General features: G+C 41.4%; 3 protein-coding genes across 4 annotated transcripts in view; all 3 read right to left on the minus strand.

The window, feature by feature from the left end:
* Positions 1–213: 213 nt before the first annotated feature.
* yeats4 (YEATS domain containing 4) lies at positions 214–2,729 on the minus strand. Its single transcript, XM_030113621.1, has 7 exons — positions 1,957–2,729; positions 1,705–1,824; positions 1,554–1,620; positions 1,305–1,399; positions 1,037–1,126; positions 796–883; positions 214–720 (listed from the first exon to the last, which is right to left on the minus strand). Exons 1-7 carry the CDS (start codon positions 2,005–2,007, stop codon positions 551–553), a joined length of 681 nt encoding a protein of 226 aa, XP_029969481.1. The 5' UTR covers positions 2,008–2,729; the 3' UTR covers positions 214–550.
* Positions 2,730–4,888: 2,159 nt separating this feature from the next.
* On the minus strand, positions 4,889–18,348 carry cpsf6 (cleavage and polyadenylation specific factor 6). Of its 2 annotated transcripts, XM_030113604.1 has the most exons (11): positions 18,235–18,348; positions 16,627–16,836; positions 16,405–16,508; positions 16,132–16,277; positions 15,823–15,999; positions 14,611–14,718; positions 13,227–13,722; positions 12,986–13,101; positions 12,737–12,890; positions 12,324–12,522; positions 4,889–5,805 (listed from the first exon to the last, which is right to left on the minus strand). In XM_030113604.1, the coding sequence occupies exons 1-10, from the start codon at positions 18,292–18,294 to the stop codon at positions 12,336–12,338; spliced, it is 1,758 nt and encodes a 585-aa protein (XP_029969464.1). In that variant the 5' UTR covers positions 18,295–18,348; the 3' UTR covers positions 4,889–5,805; positions 12,324–12,335. The 2 variants fall into 2 exon arrangements, with proteins under 2 accessions (XP_029969464.1, XP_029969465.1); XM_030113605.1 differs by lacking the exon at positions 14,611–14,718.
* Positions 18,349–19,591: 1,243 nt separating this feature from the next.
* cacna2d4a (calcium channel, voltage-dependent, alpha 2/delta subunit 4a) overlaps positions 19,592–26,076 on the minus strand; it is an 81,256-nt gene continuing 74,771 nt past the window's right edge. The window contains exons 35-43 of the mRNA XM_030113597.1: positions 25,037–25,107; positions 24,241–24,316; positions 24,077–24,129; positions 23,340–23,395; positions 22,880–22,900; positions 22,080–22,203; positions 21,549–21,664; positions 21,324–21,406; positions 19,592–21,167 (exon numbers count right to left, since the gene is read on the minus strand). Coding sequence (XP_029969457.1) covers positions 21,075–21,167; positions 21,324–21,406; positions 21,549–21,664; positions 22,080–22,203; positions 22,880–22,900; positions 23,340–23,395; positions 24,077–24,129; positions 24,241–24,316; positions 25,037–25,107 — 693 coding nt within the window. The 3' untranslated portion in view covers positions 19,592–21,074. The remainder of the gene's footprint in view (positions 21,168–21,323; positions 21,407–21,548; positions 21,665–22,079; positions 22,204–22,879; positions 22,901–23,339; positions 23,396–24,076; positions 24,130–24,240; positions 24,317–25,036; positions 25,108–26,076) is intronic.

Here is a 26,076-nt window from a genome sequence, read left to right on the forward strand (position 1 = left end):
CTGTACACCGAGGAAACAGTATAAATACAAATAAAGTCAGAATAAAAATCTACCTGAAAACCAGTCACGACAGCATATCTATACCACACAACTTCATTTAGATGAATACAGTGGGACAGTAGATGCACTGATAATTAATAAAGGTAAAAGAGGTCAGCTTCCTTTTACTGTGAGCAAACTCATCGTGTGTAACTCAAGAAACACACACAAGAATACAAACACAATCACTTTATAAAAACTTTACACCAGTAAAAAAAATAAAGAAAAAGAAAAAGCCAAATAAGGAGTTTGACTGAGATTTGGCAGCATCCTCTCAGATGTCATGTGAAGGAGGTGATTTTCATGAAGGGAAATCCTACTTTCTTTTTGAGAAATGATTGCATCAAGAAATGAATTGTATGAAGATAACCGATGGAGACATTTGACATGAATTCCAAATGCTGATCAAACTAAAAAGAAATCTCAAAGTGAACCACTACAACGATCGAAGACAGATGCATTACAGATCACTAAGTATTCCCCCTCTATGTTCGACACGCCCGTTCTGTCTTTAGTGCTCTTTGTGGTCTCCATCCTCCTCCAGTTTCCGGATCTCTGCCTTCAGGTGGTTGATGTTTTCTCTGCTGGCTTTCAGTTTGTCCTTCAGCTCTGTGATTTCTTGGCTGGTTCTCTTCTTTGCTGCATCCATTTTCTCTTTTGTCCTCTGTTCCAGCTCACCGACTGCAGAAACAGAAACAAATGTGAGCTGTAAATATTTCCAGGATAAACAACTCTGCTCAGTATTTGGGTACATACACTCTGTCTCATGCTTGTACGCTCCCAGGGTGAGCTGTCTCGAGGTTGTCAGCAGCTGCTGCATCATGGCTGTGGGATCCTGAAAGATCTAGAAATTGCACAGGAAAAAGAGCTGTGAGGGTTAAATTTAACCCAGACTTCCAGGTCTCATATTCAGTTACTTCCTAATATTTATCACAATAAATGCTCATTCAGCTCAACGTGAAACAATGTGGTCACTTCTGCATGGAAGCAAGGTTACCATTTCATCATAAAATTCAGAGACAACTGTCTTCTTGGGCATGGCACTGGAGTCTGACTGGAACAGCTTCAAGAGGTGGTAGAGAGTAACCTGGAAAACACACACAGAACAAGTTCACATACCCTGATTCCAACATCCCATTAAATCCTACCAATACGTCACCACACACTTTTACTATAAGCAGCTCAAATGAATTACAAAACATGGTTGTAGTAAAGCTGAGACATACTGATTAAAACTGTTTGAGTGTATTTGTGGCGGCTCTTACAGGTCTTTCATTTGGATCAATGAAGAAGATCTTGATGGTGATCTCAAACTCTCCCCAGCCTGTCTCTGTGATCTCATATGGAGGCTTAGTAACCACTGAAAGGACAAAAACAAACAGTAAAACAACAGCAACACACTGACAGTTTTAAAATGTTATTGCATTATTTTTGTTTTTATGCTTGAAATAAAAATGAACAACTGATATTAAGTAGAAGCGTAGTTTTGGACCTGGATAAAAGAGTTAACTCACCTCTCAGCGGGTTGCCGTAGCTCTCATGCAGCTTGAACTGGATCTTCTTCACATATGCAGACATATCCTGAACAAACACGCAAAATAAATTACATTCAAGGAAATGAATCAAGCTGAGCCCAGGTGGATGCTGAATACAGTCGATGAGTACCTCATTTCTGTAAGGCTTCACATAGACAGACCACTGGTGAGTGTGTCCGTCCTCCTCCCTCTTCTTCCCAAAGTATCGGGCAACATTTCCAAACACAATGGGCTTCACAATGGTAACTCCCTGCAAACACCAGAGGGAATGAATGGAAACGTTTGGATTGTTTAAGCAATGCCGAAACGACTACCTAAATCTCATCACCCTGACATTAGAAACACTTGAAGAATATCCTGGGATTAATCAATGCTCCGTTACCTTAACGCGTCCCCCGGAATCTGGACCAAATTCCGTCATCTTTTTAAACATAGTACAGCGCAGGTAAAGCGAAACTTGTCCTGTAGTAGTCTACAGTACTTTCTCAATATCTCTGAATAACCAAGGCGAATAGTAATGCTGCCATTTATCATAATAAAACAGACATGTCTACTTTCGAACCGCCATACAAACAATCCACGGAAGGGTACGTCAATCCGGCTGAAACAGAGACTGGCGAAACGAAGGTTCCGGGTAACCCCGTCAATCGTACATTAAACACCATACACGATTCAATTCGGTCTGTTTAAATAACTATTACCATTCTAGAAAGTCTTGACACTTCGCACTGCTATAAAACACAATCTTCGGTTATTAATATTTCATAAAAATCCACAACATTGACAGTTTCTTCTCTGAAAGCGATTTAGATTAATGAATGGCACGGTTCCCCACATCCATGTAGCCACTTTTGTTTAACTTTTCTCACTACGGTGCATGGGCTGGTCATCTCGGGATCACATTTGGTATGAGCCAAGATATCTTTACCATTCTGCTTTCCTGATTTATTTTCATCAGGGCTTCAGGGTGCTGGATCTATGGGAGAGGACAGGTCACCAGTCCATCACCAGGCAGACTCTCAGCCACATTTAGGGCCACTAATTGACACATTCATATTTGTGTAATATTAGAGAAAACATGCAGACATGTGGAAAACATGTGAACCACTGATACTCATGCGAGCCAACAAGGTGCAACACAGCACCAATAGCAGGTATTTTGATTTGTGTCTTTTTTTTTTTTCTGACCTCATATGTAATACGTTCAATAAAAATGAGAAGCCAGAACCAAAATTCATTATTCGCTTTTATTTCTTCTTTGCACTTCTGGCTACAAACAAGTGTCAAAACATCAGTGTAAATGTAGAAAAGTGCAACTTACTCTAACCCCACACTTTACCTGAGCAATGCTTTGAGAGGCCTATAAAAATGCTTATTCCTCTAATACTTAAGGCTCATTTCTCTCGGGTTGTTTACGGTTTCAAATTGCAGGACAATACATCTTAATCATTCAGAACTTTCATCTTCAATACAGCTATCCAATAAAATGTTTGAGATTTCAAGTGGGTGGGATCCAATAACTTCAGTATCAAAGCATCACCTAATGAAACTAAAATACTGAAAACACAAAGGGAGATACTTTCCATCTGCTTATGCACAGTCAAATCTTGGTGGATGCAGCAGATTCTTCTCTGGCCTTGCTGTGGATGAAGACCTGCAAACACTTACCGCAGTGCTGTGGAGAGAAGCTGGAACAAAACTGGCATCTACCAACTTCTAAAGACCTGCATGCATTTACATTCTGACAGACCGGACTTTTTAGGCATCAGAAACTAAATTTTTGCTTCCCGCCAATTAATAAGAACAGTAAAATTGATTGTGTAAATGGAACCCCGACAGAGGAGATGTACACTCCTGCTTTCAACGACCACATTGAGTTTACAGTTAAACCTGTTTCGAGACGGTTTGCATTGGAAAGGTCCCAGTTAAGGTAATCAGTTTTAGAATACAAAAATTTCAATTGCATTTAATTTACAGTTTCCAGACATATAGGAAAAAAGGTTCAACATTTACCCAGAAAGCCCTTTCTGAAGCACCATAAACAAGGACACATGAAGAGCAGATTGATAACTATTCAGATGCTGTTAGGCACTCTCTCTCTCACCCTGTTTATAACCTTCATCAAATTCATTTATTGAGGATTTATAAGACATGACCAACAATACCAAGACAGGAGTTTTCAAAGCGTGGAAGGATGAACATCCCTCACAGCTGGACTCATACTATCACCTTAAAGGTGCTTCACATCATAATATAAACACCTGCGTGGATCAATTCTGAATGATGGAACTCTTTAAATGATTGTCAGTTTTACACCGACGGCTTGGCACTGATGCTCACTTTGAAACTGGTCTCCCTGACACAAACACTTTTTACCAATTTTTTTTTAGAAAAGCCCTGAGGAAGCTCCTTGACGCTCTCTGGCAGTCCGTTAGGGAAGGCCCACCACTCTTTGAAAACCGCTGTCTTAAAAGAACCCTGAGGTTAAAAACACAGGACCAGTCTCCATTACCTGTTACTGTGAATGTTTACCATGTATTTTATTACATTCGGCAAAGGCTTTTTTATTTTTTTTCTGTTTTTTAACCAGAATAATTTTGGTTACAAATGGAACAAGCAGCAAGAGAAAGTCAGAAGTGACACTAAAACACCTCCACAGTAAAACCTCGACGCTTTTTTCAACTTTGATGCGACAGTCAGACAACAAAACGCCATTTGAAAATCCCATTATTTTAAAAATCGGCAAGTTTAAAAACAGCATAAAACTGCTGAGCGTTTGAAGAAACATGCAAGATGTTGTGGAATAGGCCTCCGGTTTAAAGGGCTGCTGCACGGCATAAACTACACCAGCGTACACTGTACACGTTGAACATTTCAGGACTGGATTGTTCTGTAATTTAACGTCAATTGTGAAGCCAAACAGCAGACAGAGTGGCTGAAATCTAAAAGAAACATATCACTATCAAACATGCCGAGTGTAAAAGTACAAGCATAATAAAAACTTCTTTGAACTGACACGGTTGGAGATCACCTAAAAGGTGAGCGTTTCCTTTAAAAGCTGCTTGACTGATGATTGGGACTATATTATTTAAGACAGGTGTTTTCTACAGCACAAAAAAAAAGAAAGAAAGAAAATTGGTATGCACCGTTTTGGTGTGGAGCATTCAGTGCATTTAAATACAAATGAGTAATGACATTGTCGACAGCAGCATCTCTTCGTTTTGGTTCATGGTATGTGGTTAGAAACTGCCCCCCAAAAACAGTCCAAAGCATTTCAGACACATTTTCACATCTCAATGGGTTTTTTTTTGGGGGGGGGGGGTTGGGTGTCTGTATTTCCTCTACTTTCACTAATCAGTGCAAAACAAGGTACATTAGTGTCATTTCTCTTACCTTGAGACCCACTGATCCATATGGAAACAAAAACAAACAAAAGATGTAGCACTACTACAACAATGTACAAGAACTAAAAAAAAATAATAAAACAAATTAATCCTGAAGTTGACAAATTCAATGTGAAGAAAAAAAAAAAAACATTCTGTCATCCAAAAGAATACATTTAATATAAATGAACCAAACATGAGGAGGAAGTCACCAAATGCAGAGTGTACCTCGGTATACATTTTTATTACAACACCATCTAGTCTTTCATCAAAAAGCAGAGACATTTACAAACATACTAACCATGAAAAGAATAAATGAGAATGAGTGGGGAGGGGCTGGGGAAGAAACTTCCGACACGTATCCTATAAAAATTGATCTCGAAACTGAATATGCACAGCACAGCGAGCCAAGGAGAAATAAAAAACAAACGAGATGTGACATTTGTCTTCTATTAAGGGGGGATCGTGCGGGCCACTTCGATTGGGGGGGTGGAAAAAAAGAAAAAGAAAAAAAAAAAAAGCTTCACACTGACTTTTTCTTGATGCCAAATAAAACAGCATGAAAATAAAAAGGTGTTCAGAGAAAGTTACGCTTTCATCTTTAGTTACCAGGAGTATAGATGTTTGGATAACAAAGCCTCACACAGGTCGGCAGGGCCGTCCGTCCACGGCTCTGAGTCAGGCGGACAACACACAAGAGAGAAGGATGGGTGGAGAAGGAGAGGAGAGGAGAAATGGAGGGGGTGGAGGAAGAGATGGCGGTTGCAATCCTGTCCAGTCATGCAGGATGGGCAGGGAGCGCGTCCTCCTTTTTTCCTTCCTTCCAATCCATCCTTGATCCTCGTGAGCTGCAAGGTGTCAAAACGAAGGGTGGAGTTTGGTTTCGGGCCAGCCCAACAGTGAACACTCCCCCCACTCACCAGTTAACCTCTAACACTACACATACAGGGCGGAGGCCAGGGCTGGGTTCAAACCAGTCACGGTCACCACTTCACTCACATCTTTACATTTGATTACGAGCAGAGGCGAGTCGTCCGCCTGCTCTTAAATCTCTGGAAAGGCAGAGGCATTAAATGTGGATTTCTTTGACGTGACCTTGTTCCTGCGTTTCCCCCAATCCTGGCACAGACACAAACATGGCATGCAAAATCCAGCTGATTAAAGACCCCATGAGACACACAGCTCAACAGTTTGTGCTTTTCCTTCTTTAGTGTATTCCAAAATTAAATATTTTCACATTCAATTCCTCCTCTTTACTCTTTGCGTTTAAAAAAAAAAGAAAAAAAAGCATCTGATGACTCATCCTGAATCTTCATTCTGTATCAATACAAACATTAACGTCTCATTAGTGTGATGCAGATCTGCATGAGGCATCTTATCTGTTTGGAATAATAACACAAATATCTCACATTGTTTCATGGGGTCCTTAACAACACTCAAGTGAAACTATCCGTACACACACACGCACACCAAAACATGGCCGAACCACTCGGTTCATACCTCAGTCGCCTAAATTTAGCAAAATGAACAAACACTTCACGTTACCTTGTTGACACAAGTGAAATGCATTCAGAAAATGTATAAAGTTCATTTTTTCTTACACATTTGTCAGCCTCGACTGTTCAGAAAATGTTGAATTAATAAAGTGAGCAACACTTAAAGACCCACATTTTAAGGCTTGATGCAGTCTGGTTTGTGAAATTGACACAAGTTATGAAACAGACTGCTACGTTCAGCAAATTAGAGAACAAAACAGCATTTTACATTCGCATGAATATGAGCTGAAAAGCAAATGCATTTTTAAAAATGATTCATCCCGAATCAGGGGAGTTGTCTCCAGCAATGGCTTTCGTAACCTCATCTGACTCTACACCGCTTAAACACAAAAAACCTATCTTGATTCAGGGATTTTCAAAATGTCTTGACTTCAAGTTAAAAGCTTTAACTTTTTGCTTCATTGGTAAAATTTTGAAATCAGCATCAACAGATTTGTGCAGAAATTAGTTCACAGACAGAAGGCGACGACATATTTCAAGAAAGTTAAGACATGAAAGACAAACGGCTCGAGAGCAAATTAAACTATGAGGACCTTGCCATGATTGCAAGACTATAATCGAGTAAACATTAACAGTTATAAGAATGTGATCGCTCAGGCTTTTGACACATGTCTGATAAATCAAGCATGCAAGATACACAGAAGTGGAAATGCTACCACTGGAGGCATTGAGCTGTTCACTCATCACCAATTAGCACTCCGACATCTTTTAAACTGTGCAGAGAGAAATCTGACATTTCTGAAATTACAGAAATTTGGACACAGGGAGTCACTTCAAAATTCAAATAGTCTGGCTTCAATTTGGTTCAATGACACCAAGGAAAGCAGGTTAACTGCATCAAGTCAAGTGAGTACAGACGATCTTACACAGTTCATGGGTTCATCCTGAAGGGGGCGTTACAAGGAGCACTGCAGCAGATTAGACAATTTCTGACAATGGCCACATTTTACATGGCAACTCACTGGTGGTTTTTTTCTTTTTCTTTTTTTTAATAAACACCATGTTTTCATGTGAAGTGGACAAATCACGTTTCAACTACTGGCCAAACATTTTTTTTTTTTTGACAAACAAAATATGTTAATTATAGGAAACTAGGGCTCATGTACTCATATAAAACATTGAAATATGCAGCAGAGAGTCAGTCGAAAGGCCAAACCAAGGTCAAAATGTTCATGAAACAAACAGCCTGACGAGTTGTCAGTCATTTTTACATTCACGAACCCAAAAAGGCTGGAGAGCTAAATAATAGAGTCTGAAAATGTGGGGCTCTATAAAAACTGTATAAAACAAAGACAAACCTGCAAAGTTCTGACAAGTGTCCAGTTTATATTTAAAACTTTATTAGAAAACAATATTTCGTCTGCAAAGCCCTTTTAAAACCTGAGTTTTGTGTAGGGTGAACATCTTATAATCTTATATTCAGACCAATACGGCAATGGCTGCTTTAAGAGGCTCTCAGGACAGTTCCCAGAGTTATGTTTAAAGTCAGGATATTTTGACCACACCGAACCATTTACATACCTTCAAATATTTGAAACTACTCTTTCCATAAAAGTCTGTTTGACCCTGGTTTGACTTGAGCAAATGGTTTGTTTTCAAAAAGGACAACGGGGACCAAGAGTCCCCTCCCACACACATACATCCTCATGACACACACAGTTTCTGAGCAAGCTCGCATGGCAATATGAACAGATAAAACAGTGTTAAGTAGGGCTGGGCGATAAAACGATGAAGATCTATATTGCGAGACAGCTTCTTCAATAGACATGATCAATAGGACTTTTCACAACCGTCCATGTTTTGAGAGATAATGGGAATAGCCAATGGCAATGAGAGCTGCATCATATCGACTGATATGATCAAATTCTTGACAGGAATTTTCCCCATACCACTCAACTTTTGATAGTTTTATAAAGTGTGTGCGAAAGTTTTCAGAATGTGATAAAGAACTCAATGATATATTGAAATGTATGATGCGTCAACATTTCTCATGATGCTGAAATTCTACCGACTTTGAAGAAAATAGAATACAAGAATGAAAGTGTTATTTGTACTAAAATATTGTCATTCGTGGACGTTTCCTTTCACCTCGAGTTTCTCTCTGAACCTAAATAAGTTTGACACAGTTGGCTTCAAGCCCACAACATTTTTTTTTTCTTAAGAATTGTACTTGTGGTAAAACATTGAGGAAAAAACAATTTTGAGTTTCTGTTATGTATCGCCACTTTGAGAAAAAAAACATCAAGATATGAATTATTGGCCACATCGCCCAGCCCTGGCGTTGAGCATATCTGGACATGACAGAGGAGCCACACCACCACGGCAAACATTTGGCACTCAGTTCTCAGACGTTTCCAGGTATAAAAGAGAAAAACAAAAACAAACAAAAAAACACAGCAACGAACTAAAAGCAAAGGCATGGGGCAGAGGAGAATGGACATATTGGGATATAAAGATTTAGCCCACTTCCATTTCACAAGTACTGTGACTCATATTTCACAACAAATTCATTCAGGGAAGCTAATCAGCCTTGTGCCCACAGGGAATCTCTCATACAACAAACCACCTGTTGGAGAAGGATTCACTTCGAATATGTGTTGACATATCGCTGTCATCCGGTTGTAACAATCGGATGTGTGAAATAATCTTTAATACAACGATCTGATCTGTTGAGAAGAGATTCCCGGTGGATGCTAGGTTAAAGCTTTGTCTGTAAAACACGGCTCTGCTAACTGACAGCTACAAAGCTCAATACAACGCCTCCGTTCACATCGCCAGACACCAAAATCACATTGTTTTGCTAAATTTTCTTCCTGGTTCAGCAACTCCACAAGTTAAACCACCAAACAAAAGACAATGACGAAAATTGCTTTCTAATGTTTGGAGCATGGTTGAGATTTGAAAGATAATTTTAGTTTGAGAATAAATTTGAAGTCAGGCACAACTGCATAGAGATGCTGAAGGTCCAGGAATACCATCACGATCTGACGCAGAAAGACGCCTCACTGCCAGGGATGTGTCTTTGCACCAAAAACATGAGAACAACACAACATTTGTTCAGACATTTCAACTGCGGGGCCCAGAATTTACACAAGCTTTCCAACATGCACGAAACACCACATCGTGCCACAGAGATTACAAGATTGGCAGAACCCAACACCGAGAACCCTTGACAATCGCCCTCAAATCTCTTAAAATTAGCCTCAAATCGTTCATCTGACAGAATTGGACAACACACCACCAATAATAATGTATCAATACCCGTTAGGTACAATAACACAGCAGCAGGAAGGTTCAGATTAATCTCTCTCCAACCCACCAATAACATGATCCAACATCAAAACAGCCAGAAAAACAGAACACTACAAGTCGAAGTCACAAACACATGCATGATCATGCATGACAGTCAATCTTTTCAAATGACAGACTAACCTCAGTGAGGTAGAAATATAAACTTCAAACTGCCGATCAGTGTTTTATGACAAGCATGAAATCAAAGCTTTCAGACATTTGATCGCTCGACGTAAACATTTACAGCATAATGTTGTATTTTACAGTTTCACAAATATGATACCGTGCTCCGCGTTTGAGCTTTGTGGAGCTTTACAAAGGTTGTTTGTGTTCTCTCACAATAAGTTCTGATCTGTACAGAACAATTTAAGGGCTACAGGAGTCAAGACCAACATGTTAACATGGGACCGGACCAGGACAACATGCACTGTACAGAGTTCAGTTACGGATCCCGAATCAAAAAACAGGTGTCCAATTCATCCAATACAAATTCACATTAGGATGGGTGAACACACACACGCTAGCTCACTATCGACTATTATACTGTGAGGTCGGAGGTCAACTGGAAACAGTCCAACATTGATAACCTCATGGAGTGCGTGGTTATCAATAAACTCAGAAAGGATGTGATTTCAACAAGTCAGTCTGTTAAACTCAGCGTAGGGGTGTGCAATCGATTATTTTCCAATAATTTCACAATATCCTTTAAAATCTGATAGATGTGGGTGGCTAAGCTAACAAGCTAACAGCTGACCCGGCTAACTAGGCAGGGTGGCCTGGATGGAAAACCCACTGAAAGAAATGAGCAACGGTCCTCTTAGTTTGATTAAGCCTGGTCTGGGACCCAGGTAGAGTACAGGACTATCGACTGTTTTCTGTTCCAGATGGTGCAAATAATGCAAAATCTCACACCATCAAAACAACATTCACAATGCTGTTGTACACTACAGCAGTGTAATCTCTGCTGACAATTCAGGCTAGGATTATTAAAAATATCCCTTGCAGCTCTGTTTGTATTCCTTCATTATTCTGGTGTGGATATTATCAAAGTACTAATAATAGTCAAAGTTTCAGCCAGTTGCTGCTGCAAACTGAAGACCGACAATGACCTGTAAATGTTATTGAAAGTGAACACAAATGTCGTTCTGAACGATCAGTAAACTTTTTTTTTCTTTTTAATAAACCAGGTGCCAACATATTTTTGGTTCAGAATTACACATTTAAGATGCGTCATTTTATTATGCATTGATAAACCATGCAAACAAATTCGGATTACAAGCATAAAAACCCGATTCGAGGCCACACATCCATCACACTTTCCTCCTGAGCCTGAACCATGACACTGTAAACACTGGTGGCACCGGCGACAGCTACGTCTCTGAACAGTACTTTAAAAAGGACGTCGGCAAGTTTTTGCCCCCCCCACATCATCCCACAGTCTTAACTGAGGTGCAGTAAGTCAAAGCAGCTCTATAAAAACATTTACAGTACAATACTGGGTGATAGTACTCACATGCAGATATGGCACAGTCACAATGTCCAATTTTTATCTCCAAAAATCATCATAGATACTTGCTGATAAACTACGGTTTACTTTTTTAAGCAATAAATGACAATTACTGTGGAAGACGACACATTTGCAAAGTCCCCCCCATACAAACACAAACCAACCTGAAGAGACGGATCTCATTAAAGACTGAGTTTTGGGCTAAATGCTGCAAGAATGACTCAACAGTTAATGCTACAAATCGCTGCAGTAACTATCAGTACAGGTACTCTGACAAAGACACATTACGGTGTAAAGGCACGTCATAAAGTTGCTCAAATTTGACATTTTGGCCAGAAAAATACTAAAAATGTGATCCAAAAATTCTCAATTCTGACAATACAAAGTAACTTTAGAGGAATACATGTGGGCTTTACAGGCACAGATACACTGTAAAATCTCCACACATACAGACAGGATTGTGCATGCATCAGATTTGTATTTTGTTCTGCTCATGCACAAGTAGGCACAATTTCAGAATATTTATAATGCAATTCCAGATTCTGAATATACAAAGGGGTCAATGAACTTTCTAAGTGAACAGCTTCTAAAGTTTGTCGACCAAAACATTAACAAAATGCACACACAGAGTCCATTTTCAGTGACTGTCAGCAGTTTCTCCATGAGAACTACGGCTTATATACAGTTCTTACACAACACAAAAGTACATTTTATACAATATACACAGTCAAGACTTCAGAGTTCTCATAAAGAAACGTTAAAACAAATTTACTCACCTGCTACTTACCTGCAGCACCTCTTTTTAAAATCATTTTAAGGATTATTGACTGATTAGAAGCGAAAATCACGAGAAAGTCATTCAATCTTAATTTGGACGGGGTGAATTAAGGCCTCCCACAGGGAAGGAGGAGGAGAAACTGCGACTTCAGATCTCTTTACCGGTGCTTTCTTCTGCCAGTCTTGACCTCAAAACAGATGCAGAACAAAGACAAAGCATTGATGCTGAACCTACCTCCGTTCTCCTCTAGCGGTGTCGGTACTCTCGTTCCCTCTCTCTCTCCCGGTCTCGGTCGCGGTCCCTCTCGCGGTGGCGGTCGCGCTCGCGGCTGCGTTCTCTGTAGTAGTCCTCGTGCCTGTCGCGGCTGCGGGACTTGTGCCGCCGGCTCTTTTCCCGAGAGCGGCTTTGGTCACGTTCCCTGGAGCGTTCTCGCCTAGCAGGAGCGAAGAAGTGAGCTTCGTTGTGTCAAAGTTTTAAACGACAAATCTGAGATGGAAAACTCCCCCGTGAAAGAAGGACATAGATTCTCACTGAGTAGAAACACAATTTAGTTCAATTAATTTGATGTTTGTCGATATCTATAGTGTGAATGTTTACGTCGCCATGGAAACACAATTGTGATATATTGTCCTATGTATTTAACGTACCTGGAAGCAGAGCCATAACTTTTTGACTCGATGCCATGAAGGCAATCCTGCAGGGAGCTGATGAGGACTTTACAGCGGTCGTCTGCCGACACCTTGGACTGCTTAATCAGACTGATGGCGGTCACTAAAGTCTCTATTGCACTGCCGTAGTCAGCTGGTGAGAGAGAGAGAGAGAACAAGATCGGAGTAACGTTAGCAAACCTGAAACATTTCTTTACCGTCTTTTGAGCACGCCGCAGTTGCCGTTACCTGCACTGGCGTCAGAAACGGCTCGAGATATGGCGCTGGAGGAGATGGCTCTGTTTCTGTTCATGATCTCCTCAAACTCCGCCTCGTTCAGAGGGGTCCGCGACGCCTCCATCTCCCTATGGCACAAATTTCAACACGCAATTTGTTATCCATGTCAAACAACGGTAATTAAAGACACATTCGAAAGCCGGATTTTTTTTTTTTTTTTTTTTAAATGCATGTGGAAGAGCTGAATACTTACCGGCCTCCGGGCCCGTAGTCTCTCTCATATGGTGGTGGGCGTCCGTATGGGTCGTTTGGTCCTGGGGGGCCTCGGCTGTCGTTGGGGGGCATGCTGTTGTTGCCAGGCGGGGGGAAGAAAGCGGGGTTTACATGAGGGGCAGGTGGGGGGCCGCCCGGTGGAGGCCCCGACATGTGTGGAGGTGGAGCCAACGCCAGTGGAGGACCAATGGGGCCTGGGGGACGTGGGGGAAAGGGTCCTGGAGGTGGTGGGCCCTGCTGCGGAGGAGGGGGGCCTGGAGGAGGGCCGTACCCTGGAGGAGGGGGCCCCGGGGGGAGGGGTCCCAACGGTGGCTGGCCAAACTGACCAGGGAAGAGGACAGGGGGAGGAGGCCTGTCGCCACGGTTGGGAGGACCAGCTAAGGGAGGGGGGAGGCCCTGACCAGGAGGTGGAGGACCCGGAGGGCCTGGGGGGCCAGGAGGCCCAGGAGGGGGGCGCGGAGGACCCTGCAAGCCACCTGCAAAAACACAGGGGACAAAAAAAGCACATTAACAAAGTCACTGCGACTTCCCCACCAGCACAGGAGGCTCTCTCCAGACTTTGCAGGATAAGATGGAGAAATGAAAATCTCAGTGAAAATCAAGACAAACGTTTGGAAATGAAACAAAAATTTGAGCGTGGCCGATTTGTAGCTCTGGTATGAGTCATATGGCAGCCCGTGCTTTTTCCATGTATCCGTCATACATCGGTGCTTTAAGGTATTGATTGAGATGGGTCAAAGCAAAGACAATGACACAGGCACACGAAAGCAAGCCATGGCTACACGGAGCAACAAATGGAAAAAAAAAAAAAAAAGAAAAAGAAAATAAAAGGCCACAACATAATACTAAAAAACAAAAGGCAACAAAAAAGATGAGATACACTCTCAGAGCAAACAACTCCAACAGCTTCTTTAAAACTCAAGGCCTTTTGGCTTCATCAACATTTGATAAAAATGCCTTTCTGCTGGTAGTTTCTCTTAAAGAATGAAATGACAAGTGGAGTCTTCCAAGTCCAGATTGTTTCATGGGAAGCCATATGAGAAGATAGGGACTATTAGACTGATTTTGGTTAAAATCTCTCAGACAGGCATGACAATCTGATTTTTTAAAACATTTATATTTGATTAAAAAAAAATATTCAGGCATTTAAAACAATTTAAATAACAAACATTGAAACATAAATTGAATTTCCTGTCCAGGCCTTTGTGGGTCCAACAATGAGATGGAGACAGTGTTCAGGGAACTGTGGGAAATCTTCAACTGTCTGCAGGACAGTGTCACTGAAATCTCCTGCCAATCCACAGCTGAGGATCTATCCTAAAAGGCAATCGATCATAACAATTGGATCAACCGAGGTGTTTCACCTCTGCCACGCCAGCTCCCGTTCCTGCCCCCGGGGGGGAAGGGACTGAAACCCATATCCATCAGTGGGCCATCTTGGTGTCTAACCAGATCTGGTCTCATCCCCGAGCCTAATGGGGAAGAAAGCAAACCAATCACAAGTCTTCCCTTCATCAAACTCCTGCCTAACGTGAAGGCCTGTCACAGCCCGGCAGCACAGGGCACCAGCCACTAAGCAAAGAAGATGTGTAAAAGACAAAAAAACAAACAAATAAATAAAATAAAGTGGCATGAAGGGCTATAACACTTAAATGGAGTGCGGAGGGAAGAGAGAAGTTGGTAAATCCATTCTCTTCTACTGCTTACGCAATGCAGCCAATCCAAGATTAGCAAGAGTTTTGAGGCGGGTATGTTGCCAAATAAAGCTTTGAGCAGAATGCATGTCAGGGGATGGCATTGGAAGTTGTCAGCGAGCAGAAACTTGCAGCCAGGAGAAAAAAAAAGCTTAAAATGTTTCTCAACAGAAAGAGAAGAGGGACCAAGAAAAAACCAAATGGACAAAGGAACATGCAAAGATAGAGGTCTGCTTAAGAAAATGTCAGTATTGAGAAGGTTGTCAGAAAAAACAAAACAAGAAACAAAAACGCAAACTACGACAGAGTAGACTTGTTTCCATGCAAAGTGTGAGTAGCAGCAATGTCTGGACTGTGCCGGCTGAGGAGCAACACCAGACAGAAAGCAGGAATTTAATGTCTCCAATTTCAGTTTTCTGAAGCATGGTGGTTATTTCAATATGCAGCATCAGACATAAATAAAAAAAAAAGAATGGCAATGCTGAAAAGTATAAAGCAACCTTCCACTGACCCATAAACCTGAGAAGTGATAGAGCATGACCACGGCCAGCAATGACAGATCTACACACATTACAGTTTACTTGTTACAGTGAGATCAGCGCTTAAAATGGATCTAGTATAGATGAATCTTAAAGAAAAACAATATGATTAAAATCATATGTGCATATTAATTTCGCAATGAATAAATAATGTCAATTAAACATCTGAAACTTCTGCACTAGGAGGCGGTTAACAAATAACTTCTAACATTAATAGCTGAAATTACCCCCAGTAATAAAGTACGTTGAGGGAACAGTGTAAAATACTTGTACTCAACCTTCTCGGCAGAGCTCAACTCCTATCCACTTAATTAGAAGAGTAATAACTGGTAACCAAACTAACCAGGAAAGTGTGGTGGTGGACCTCCAGGCCCTACGGGTCCTGGGAAACGGTCACCTCCAGGGCCAGGTGGTCCAGGGAACCTGCCCCTCCCTCGGCCGCCCATGGGGAAACTGCCTCGAGGACCAGCACCAGGTGGCCCGGCTTTACCTTCCCCAGACATCTGGCCCGACTGAGTACCTGTTAAGAGAAGAAGACGTAGAAACTCATGTTCCAAATGAAGGAACTGCACAACGTTGTCCGTGTCCATTCGCCTTCTCTAGAGACTTTACACTTTAAGAACAGACACCAAGTTTGCACTTGTTGACTTACTTTTGCGTGACTGCATCTCAAACTGGCTGAGCGACTGCTTATTGCATGGTGTGACAATGGGATTCTGACCGTGGAGCTCCCTCTTTGAAAGCAGTTCCATTAACTTTCTGGAAGACCCTTCAGAGCCAACACACACCAGGGCAAACCTGGGGAACACACACAGAACATCAATACGACCAAGTGTGAGCGTGTGGGGAAAAAGCCCCTCATTCAATGGATCCCACTACGATCAATGTGCAAAGACAAAACAGTCACACACAGCAAAGAACTCACCCTTTTGACTGGCCATTGGCTCTGTTTTCAAAAAACTTGATCTCCAACACGTCTGTGATGCCGATGGTCCGGATGGCCTCCGACAGGTCTTCATCCGTTGTCCACTGCAAAAGAGAAAACAGCATCATCAGTATAGATGATTGTTTAGTCTTGCACAGCTGACAGATAAATCTATATTTAAAATGGCATTCAAAAATAACTCATAATTACTGTGACACTCACCCATGTGAGGTTTCCTATGTACAGGGCGATTCTTTTGCCCGTGTAGGTGTACACCACGTTAGGCGGGGCACTTTTCCCTCCGTCTGAGACACCTGGTGCAGGAAGTGCATCCAGGTAGTCACGGTCTTCTGGAGCGTCGCCATTATTGGCTGACGGTGATATTACATCATCATACAGGTCGATCTGCTCATGAACGGGATAGTCGGCTTCCTGTTGTGAACATAGGAGCACTTTGTTAATCCATATGCATGACAAGCAAGCAGTCCTGACAACAATGATAATAGTGGGATTGTGGTTTTATCAACATATAGGACACTAATTAATGCAAAAATATGAATTTTCAAAACACTGCCTTTATTTTAATACCTTCTGCCGCTTTAAGAGCATGCATTCACATTAGCTGTTATGATTTTCTTTTCACCAACATAGAGAATCACACTGCAAATTTGCATGTCACAAAATCCCCCAAATTAGCTCTTACTATTTTATTTACATTATTTCCAAATAATGTATACTGAATTTGTCTCAGTCATTGGTATGTGCGGAAAAATGTACTTCAAAGACAATTAAATCTCATTGCACAGGCCAACTGGGAACAAAGTTTCAGTTTATCTGATGAAATTTAAACTTATAATTTAAGTAATTGACCTAAATATTGCCAGAACTGTTCGATATGAAGAAGCTTGAACATAAAATATCAAATTTAAGTTTTCTGACAAAACCGTGGGTGGTTCTCACAATGTAAACTTGTCCTGAATTTAAACATCCCCAAATCTCTCTCTCTCTCTCTCTCACTCACACACACACACACACACACACACACACACACACACACACACACACACACACACACACACACACACACACACACACCCCTCTTGAACTCCCTGTATTAGAAGCTGGATGCGTCTTTAAAAGCAACCATAATGTTTAGAACGTAGAGTTTAAAGTTTTTTCTCTCTCTCAACAACACAGTGCTTGGAGCCAATGAACCGTGACCGAGCTGACAAAAGGGGCGTGTGGATGTGCGCGTGTAGGCAGACGTCGAGCTAATGCTACTGCTAACAACACATACGTAAATAAACCACTTTCCATCCCAAACAAGACGATAAACCGTGTCTGTTTAGAAAATGTGACCGAGGGGCAAGCCAAAGTTCCCTTCTGTAGGTTCACAGAATATGCAACTTTCTTAAAAAAATTAAGATAATATGCGAACGGGTTAGCACAGGGAGCTAGCTCCCCCAGCTGCGTTTGTTTGGCTCGCTCTCCCGCCACAGGCGTTTACGGCGAGGCCTCAAACTACGCCGGACATTGAAAATTATATCTTATATCAGAGAAATAAGAACCGCACACATAGACGCGCACTGCATGCAGCTTGTAAATGTTTGCATCGAAATGAGGCCGTGTTAGATAAGAACAACAGCAGGTAAGTAGCCCACAGCGGAGGCTGCAGGCTTGCAGCATGGCGGTGGAGGAGGCCTGGACTCATAAGGCGCTGTTTATCCTGCAGAACGCACCTCTGACCCGCTCCAACATCAACAAAACTGTTTCTTCTATTCGCAAATAAAAGCAGATGTGTGTGAAAGGTGGTTAAAGTAGATAAGGTACCTGGTTGAATTCCTCCTCTACGTCGGCGTAGATATCGATGTGATCCACACCGTCCGCCATTTTCCACTGACCCGTCGCTGTCTCCGCCCGGCCGTGCAGCGCCACAGCGGGGCTGCGAACAATGAAACGCACCGAGGCAGCGACTGCCTCCTAGTGGCCACTTCGACTCACTGCAGCACCCGATTCACAGCCACCTTCAATGCTGTTTTACAAAAAACAAAAAAACAAAAACAAGGCCACAAAACACACACACACACACACACACACACACACACACACACACACACACACACACACACACACACACACACACAAAACCTGTGGTAAAACTTACCATGATAACATGTACCATCTTGCATGGCTTCAAAATGTGGTAACCATGCACCAAATGTGTGTGTTGCCTCTTCTTCTGTGTGCTGTCATTGAATATTGCATGACGTTAAAACTTGAATATAAACCTCAATCGGTTGACCTTCTGCACTAACTTTGAGAAACAGAAGCTTTACTTAAATAATGGGACAAAACACACTAGTGTTTATGTCAATAAATAAGAAATTTAAACCAGAAGCATCATGTTTTTGTAATTAGTCACACAAATTCCCAAAATCCTAACCAAGCAGTCCAGTTCAATATGCCTCACAACTTATGCTCTCATTAACGAAACTGAATATAAATGTCAGTTTTGCCTTTAATGCTCAAAAACACTCTCAGGATTGAAGAGAAGCATAAATCAATAGACACGCAACGCACTATAGACACACAACTGGCTTCACTTTTTATTCAATCTGTTTGTTTGACCACAGTTTACCAAATGGAGTCTGAACTAAATATTTTCAGTGTTCGTTCGATTTGAAATCCAGAAGAAATTTTAATATAAAAACACCACATTGTTTTTGATGTTCTTCTGGCACCCATGGAAATTCAGGCCTATTTTTAGGCTTGACGATTACTCATGTTGAAGCCCTCACAAGCTCCAGAGCTATGTACTCTTTTTGTTTATAAAAAATTTTTTTATTGTACTTTTTTAAACTATCTTTTTGAACTTTTTTTTTTTTTTTTTACAATATTGTTTATTTTGCGTAAAGCACTTTGGCTTCCTGAGGTGCTAAAAGTGCTTCATAAATAATAGATAGCTAGTATATATGTAATAATATTAATTGAATTTAATTTTTATAATTAAAAGACAATTTAAAAAAGGCAGTTTTATAGCCAGGTGCCATTGTGGGTGTTTTCAGGTTAATTTAGGTTTTTTTGTGAGAATGCTGTAAGTACTGACATTTTTAGATTTCGTAATCACCCGACAAACCAAACAATATGAATTCAAGCTCACAGCAAATAAAGTAAAAAAAAGAACAAGTGAACGATTTATTTACATGGTACAAATCATTGTGGTCAGAGTGAAATATACAATGAATATTGTTAAGTGGACAGGACATACAAAAATGGAACAGATGAAATAAACTTAGACATACAGGCAATCTTATTACCGAAGTTTAAAGACATGCATAGTAAAATTATGAAAAAGATACCATTGAAAAAGGGGAGAAGAACAGTCAAAAAGCCAAACGCAGAAAGCTTAGAAAATATAACACACAAGAAATGCATAGAATACAAAAATACCCCGTCCAGGTAAATTTCCAAAGTCAGCTTATACCGAGATTTGTTTTCATATGAAACCTGAATTTCTAAATTCAAGAATATACATTTGTCTTGCTTGCTTTATTATTTCTGTTAAACATTTTATGAATAATTGGGGAAAGTGACACATATCACACGACTCCAGGCATTAAAAAAATGTCTAAAAATATAGATTTCTATAGTGTCAGTGAACGTGTAGACAATGTTTTCTCATAAGCACGTGCAAATTTCAACTTTAAACCAGAAATATGAATATATGTAATGTAAATCTATATGCTTAAACCATCTTTTATAGATTTATACATATAATTCTATTCTTTTTCACAATGTAGCATTGCATCGTCACATCTGCAAAGTAATTTTAGGTGTCCCAACAAATAAACACTATGTACAAAATACACAGAAAGACACAGCTGATGAAGACAAGAAGGCAAACAAACATTTAAAAAAATGTCACAGAAGAGATGTAATAATTCAAAAAAGGTCTAAAGTATCGAGTGGGCTGACAGCTCTAGTCTGTATCACGTTATTGTATCTTTATTTTGAGAGTTATCATCTTTGTCCAGTTTAAATAGAACAACTTGACATTGATCCTTTACTTCATGCCTTATAAATCATTGAGATAATTTGCAGTCATGTCAAACATAACCCGTCACTCATCACTGGGAAATAATAGAAGTCTGTGGAGAAGATGATGGAGCATTGTGTGTGTTTCTGGAAGTGTGCACGCTTGCAGGCGCATATATAATATGCATTTGTGTCCTCGGTGATGGGCTCAGAGGGATATGGCGGATGTGAAATTTTCTTTTGTTGCACCTTGTGACTCATGATCGCCGCCCGGTCTCTGTCTCTTCAGTCCCTTTTCATGCTGAGATGATGTGAAAGTGGTGTCTGAGAAAAAAAAACTAATTGAAGAGTATCCATGGCAACAACAGACCATTAACTTTTCAGTTTTTGGTTCAGATGAATGGAGTCCCAGAAGTTGCTCCAAAAAAAAAAAAAAAAATAAAATAAAAGAAACATCCAAAGTCCTTTAAGAGAGATGAGTCTGTTGCCATCGTGAGCAAAATGCCAAGTTCTTCTTGAAGAATTGAACTAGAGGTGAAAAAGCGCACAGAACCCTTGAATTCTTCCTCCCTGGACGCCGTCCTTATATGAGAGGGTGTGAAGCGGCAAGAGTTTGTCCTATTCTCCATCCATCATCAGGAAACAAGAGCAACAAGGGAGAGACAGGTGAAAAAGAGAGAGGCAGAGAGGGATATAAAAGAGGCTCCTCCACAGTCATTGGCGTTCTCCTGCAGGGACGAAACAGAAAAATGCTTCACTTTCAAGTGATTCACGAGTGGGAAATGCTTTGTGCAGGGCGACACTCGGAGGGTATTTGTGTTTTATTCAAATGTATGAACACATTTGTTCTACTTCTATTGTATTTTGAGGCGTGAGAGTCTGACCTGCGGGTGATAAGCGTGACACGACTCGGGACGCCGGCGGATTTTCTGGGATCTCATTCGGTCACATTTCACGGACGCGTTATGTGCAGCAGGGTCAAGGAGAAAGAGAATTTCTGTGGCACAAACCCATTACTCAATCAAGCACATACTTCACAGACATGACATAACCATGTGAAATGTGAGTTTCTTTCTTCTTTCTCCATGAACGCAAACATTAAAGGATATATTTGACCTCCTTGGGCTCCATGGTGATGGGTCCGTACTGTCTGGAGCAGTCGCAGTCTGCCTGCGACACCAGCAACAGGAGGTTGCTCTCTGGTATCTGCTGCACCACGAACATCCTGACACACACACACACACACACACACAAAATGAAACAACAAAAAAATCCAAGTGAGCTGCGGTGTGTTGCACCAGCCTCGTCCACATGAGGGAGTTCACACTCAGTCTGTGAGCAGGCTCTGCTCTCTCTCCTCCGTTCTGTTTGTCCCCCACTGTTTTCCCATCTTTGTTTGTGTCGTTCCCCTCTCCCTGGTCGCTCTCTCAGTTTTCCATCTTCCCCCCCCCCCCACCATTATGATTCTCAGTCTTTTCCATAACCTCACACACGCTGATCCTCTCTATTTATTGCCCTCTTTCTGATGCTCTTGTACAAACACACAACAAAGCTGCAGGAAATGGATTTTGGAGGGACGTTTTAATATGCCTGTCCGGGGGCTTAGAGAGTGCAGCGCTGCTATTTTTGTGTGTACTCACTTCTTGCATCGTCCACACTTAATAATGCTGTTGGTCTCTTTGACTGACGGCTCATAAACGAAGCTGGGGTACTCGGTGTCACACGGCTGCAGGATGTCCCCTTTCTTCTTATGAGCCGAGGCTGCTGGAGGGAGAGAGAGAGAGAGAGAGATAAGGGTCACACATGAAGGTTGGAAGTATAAATGAGTTGGAGCGAAAGAGCGTTTGAAACCTGGAAAAAAAATACGAAAACAAAAAAAAAAAAAAACAGCCAGAGTGGGATGTCAAAATGTCCTGTTTATGAAGCTTCTTTCCATCAAACTACATTAGTTTCACTGTGTTTTGAAGGATTCAGCACTTGTGTTTTTCTCACTGAAAGCAACTTATGTCACCCAATATAATAAAACATAAAGCAGACATGGACAACACCGAGCCAAAAACATCTTTATTATCATTTTGATAGAAGCTGGCTGCTGTCAAGTGTAAGTGTAAAACCTTCTCAAATTAATGTTTGCATCCAGTAAGACTGGAAGAGAGAGCTGTTCTGTCATAATTTAGACTCTTTACAGAAGAAGAATTATTTAATTCCAGACATTTTCAAGTTATTCTATTGTTGAAGAAAGATTATTGTGGAGACGACAAAGCATGTCGAGTAATGTACCATAGGAGACAAAGTCAGAATAGACATTTGAGTAAACTTTGAGTATCAGTGAGTATCTCCACTTTTAGAAACCAATATATAAGTATAAACACAATACTACAGATGAAAAATGATGAAAAAAATTAAAAACCCACAAAAACACTGGAGTATTTTTACTCACTTCCACTATAAGCAGGCTTGGCTGAATGAAGGGATGATGATGATGAGGATGATGATGATGATGAGGATGATGATGATGGTGATGGTGTGATTGATGGACAGACAGAGGCAGATGAGAGGCGGAGAAATGAGAGGACACAGAGCTGTTATTCCATAATGGCCTCCAGGGAGGTGATCAATGCCCGACGCAATGGAAAACACACGTGGGGAGCAACAACATACGAGCCGATCAATACCGTCATCTGTTTGTGTGTAAAAGCACCGAAGATGAAATGGGCCTTCAATTAGAAACGTTGCTCCTGAGTGTTATTCGCCCAGACATTTTGGTATTGGTTTAAAAAGTTTTCCTCTGAGGGTTGTGATGATTCACAAACTGCACTACGTGACTGCCATAAACAATAGCTGTATTGCTGTTTTTAAAAACAGAAGCCATGTTTTTTTTCTTTTCAACGGGAGCTCACCGTCTGCGAAATGGTCCGTGTGCCAGAAGCCGCAGAAATTGAACTCCAGGAGGAACCTTTGGGGAAGGAGGGAGAGGAGCAGAGCGGACACGGAGGGGGAGAGTCAATTAGGCGGCCATCATTATAGACTAAAGCAGATTGCAAGCAGATTGCATGCAGTTTTCAAAAACTGGGCCAGGACCCAAAGTTGTGCCAGGGGAATAATAAAATGGGTCCTCGAGTTGTCCGGCAGTAATTGGTAGCTCCGGATGCTGTTTCTAACTCTTCAACTGGATTAGCAAGCTGTTTTTTTTGTTATGAAGGTATATGCACTGTCTTTATACTGATTCAACTACCAGTAAAAATAAAAGTAAATGATGCGGAATCTTTTGAAGTTTAGAGAAGCAAACTTGTGACCAGAACTTAATTGGTTTAAATCCCATTTCAAGTTGTCTGTAGGCTCCTGAGCAAGACTCTCTACCTGCTGATGGTATGTGAAATGCTAATGAACAAAATAACTCTCACTTTCTCTCACTTTATTTTTGCTAAAATGCCCAAAATGGTGAAATATGTTGTATTTTTTGAAGTATTTCAATGCGTGAGTCCCTACTTTAATCCAACTGAAACCTGCTGTTTTTCTGCATACGTGCCCAGTGTTGCACACTTTCTGCTACAGTTTACCAGATAATCATTCTATTTCGGAAACAATGCAATAAAAACCGGACCAGCCAATTCCGGTTGCCCGTGGCAACACTTACAGTAGGAAGTTGGAGAGGAACCACTTGAGGGTTGCAGCCAAAACGTAGAAGGGCTGAGGAGACGGACAGAAAGATTACATCTACTGAGCGATTCATCAAAACGCTATGGGGGGGGGGGGGGGATATTGTGGCGTGCAATGAAGACGTGAGCGGCCTGTACGCACGCTGAGCAGTGGACGGGTGCTGCTGACGGAGTGCAGGCTCATCTTGCACATGGCCTGGTAGTCGAACAGGGACACCCTGAGGAGACACACACACACACACACACACACACGCACACACACACAAGCATAATGTTGATATCCTGTAACATTTCACCGACTCACATTGATTCCTTGGCCTCCTCCAGACAAGCACACAGCGTTATAAGGTTGAATATAATCAAAAACAATTTCTCCATTCTCTTGCAACCTGTTAACGTGAGTTCCTTTTACAAGCCTATGTGAACTGAAACTGCATGCGCGCAGCAGCGTGCGACGATACACACACTGCTGCTGAAGTTAATGCACGCTCAAAAACCAGTTATGTAATATTCTGTGTCAAATGAAGCATGACGAAATCTTTTAGCTGCGTAAAAATAGCACATCACTCATGAGATTTCAAACATAAAAGACGGGCCAAGACTTAAGAGGGGGGGGGGAGAGGAAAAAAAGAAAAAAAATCAGAGCCACTAAATAAGCTCAGAGGGGAGCAAAACAGAAAGCAGCAGGGACGGCTATAACACACAAAAACACACACACACACACACCAAAAAAGGGTGAATGAAATATCCTGAGCATCACAGGGACGATGCCGCAGTTCAAACACCATCACTGAGCGGTATTCATCTCATTTCATATTATTTCCATGGCTTTGTGAGAGCGAAACGCTGCAGGCCCCGTCAGCACGAGGTAACTGTCTGGCCTTTCGGAAAAGAAAAACACAACTATCCCATCAGTCAGTCAATTATGCAGACATTACCTTTTGAACATGCCCATTCTGATCAGGTTGGTCATGACTGATCCATCAATCTCGCCATAGAACTTCCCCGCCTGTCGGGAAACAGAGATAAACACGGTGAGCAAACTCGCAAACTGAAAATGACACCGGAGTGAAAAAAAAAACCCAAAAACATCCCACCGCAACAGAAAAATGACACGGCACGCGCCTGTTTTTGCTTACGTTGTGTTGTTTTGTTGCATAATTGTCAGCTGGGAGCGGTTGTTCCTTTTACCTCTGCACCGTTGTACTACTTCCACAGCAGTGATTCATTACTCTGACTCATTTCGCTGCTTACACGCATTATTGATAGCTACTGTGGGGGAAAAAAAAAGGGCCGCGCTTCGACAACGTGCATAATATGCAAATACAATCAGGGCCACATTACTCCGGGACGTCACGGCCGCGGAACCAAGTGTTTAAAATACTTTTTAAACTTTCATGTGGGCCTCAGAGGCATAAAAGTCCGTAAAAACTTTAGCGGTCAAATAACGTCGACCACTACATCACTGTGCTTCCCGCAAGGAGGAATTTATCCCTGAATAACAGAGATTTTAAAGCCTGAATCAGTTTTTCTGAACAGGTTTTTTTTAGGTCCTCTTGAAGCTAATGAATATTGACGTGGAGGAGAGCTCTCAAACAATCAAGTCACAGATGAAAGAGCACTCACTCTGGATTTTATGTGCGCACTTCATGCCTGTGCCTGAGGATGTGTATTCATTACTGTTGTGAGAGCCTGAATCTGTTAACACACTAACATAATGGGGACAGGTAATCCTCTGGGGGAACATTTCAACGGCAAGAGTTAACTTCTTTAAATGTACTGTGAAGGGCAGGAGAAATTTTAGGGTGGAGTGATGGTGTTTTTTTCTTCCACAGAAGGAATATTTTCCCATTATTTCTGTAGAGAAGTCCTGATATAAACTTAAAAATTGTTTAAATTTTATTCAAGTCAATCATTTATTTAATATTTCTGTAACTGAGTTTGTTTTAGGCGTACACTGAGGTTATTTAGAAATCAT

Source organism: Salarias fasciatus, chromosome 17 (genome assembly GCF_902148845.1).
Source record: "Salarias fasciatus chromosome 17, fSalaFa1.1, whole genome shotgun sequence".
Lineage (NCBI taxonomy): Eukaryota > Metazoa > Chordata > Actinopteri > Blenniiformes > Blenniidae > Salarias > Salarias fasciatus.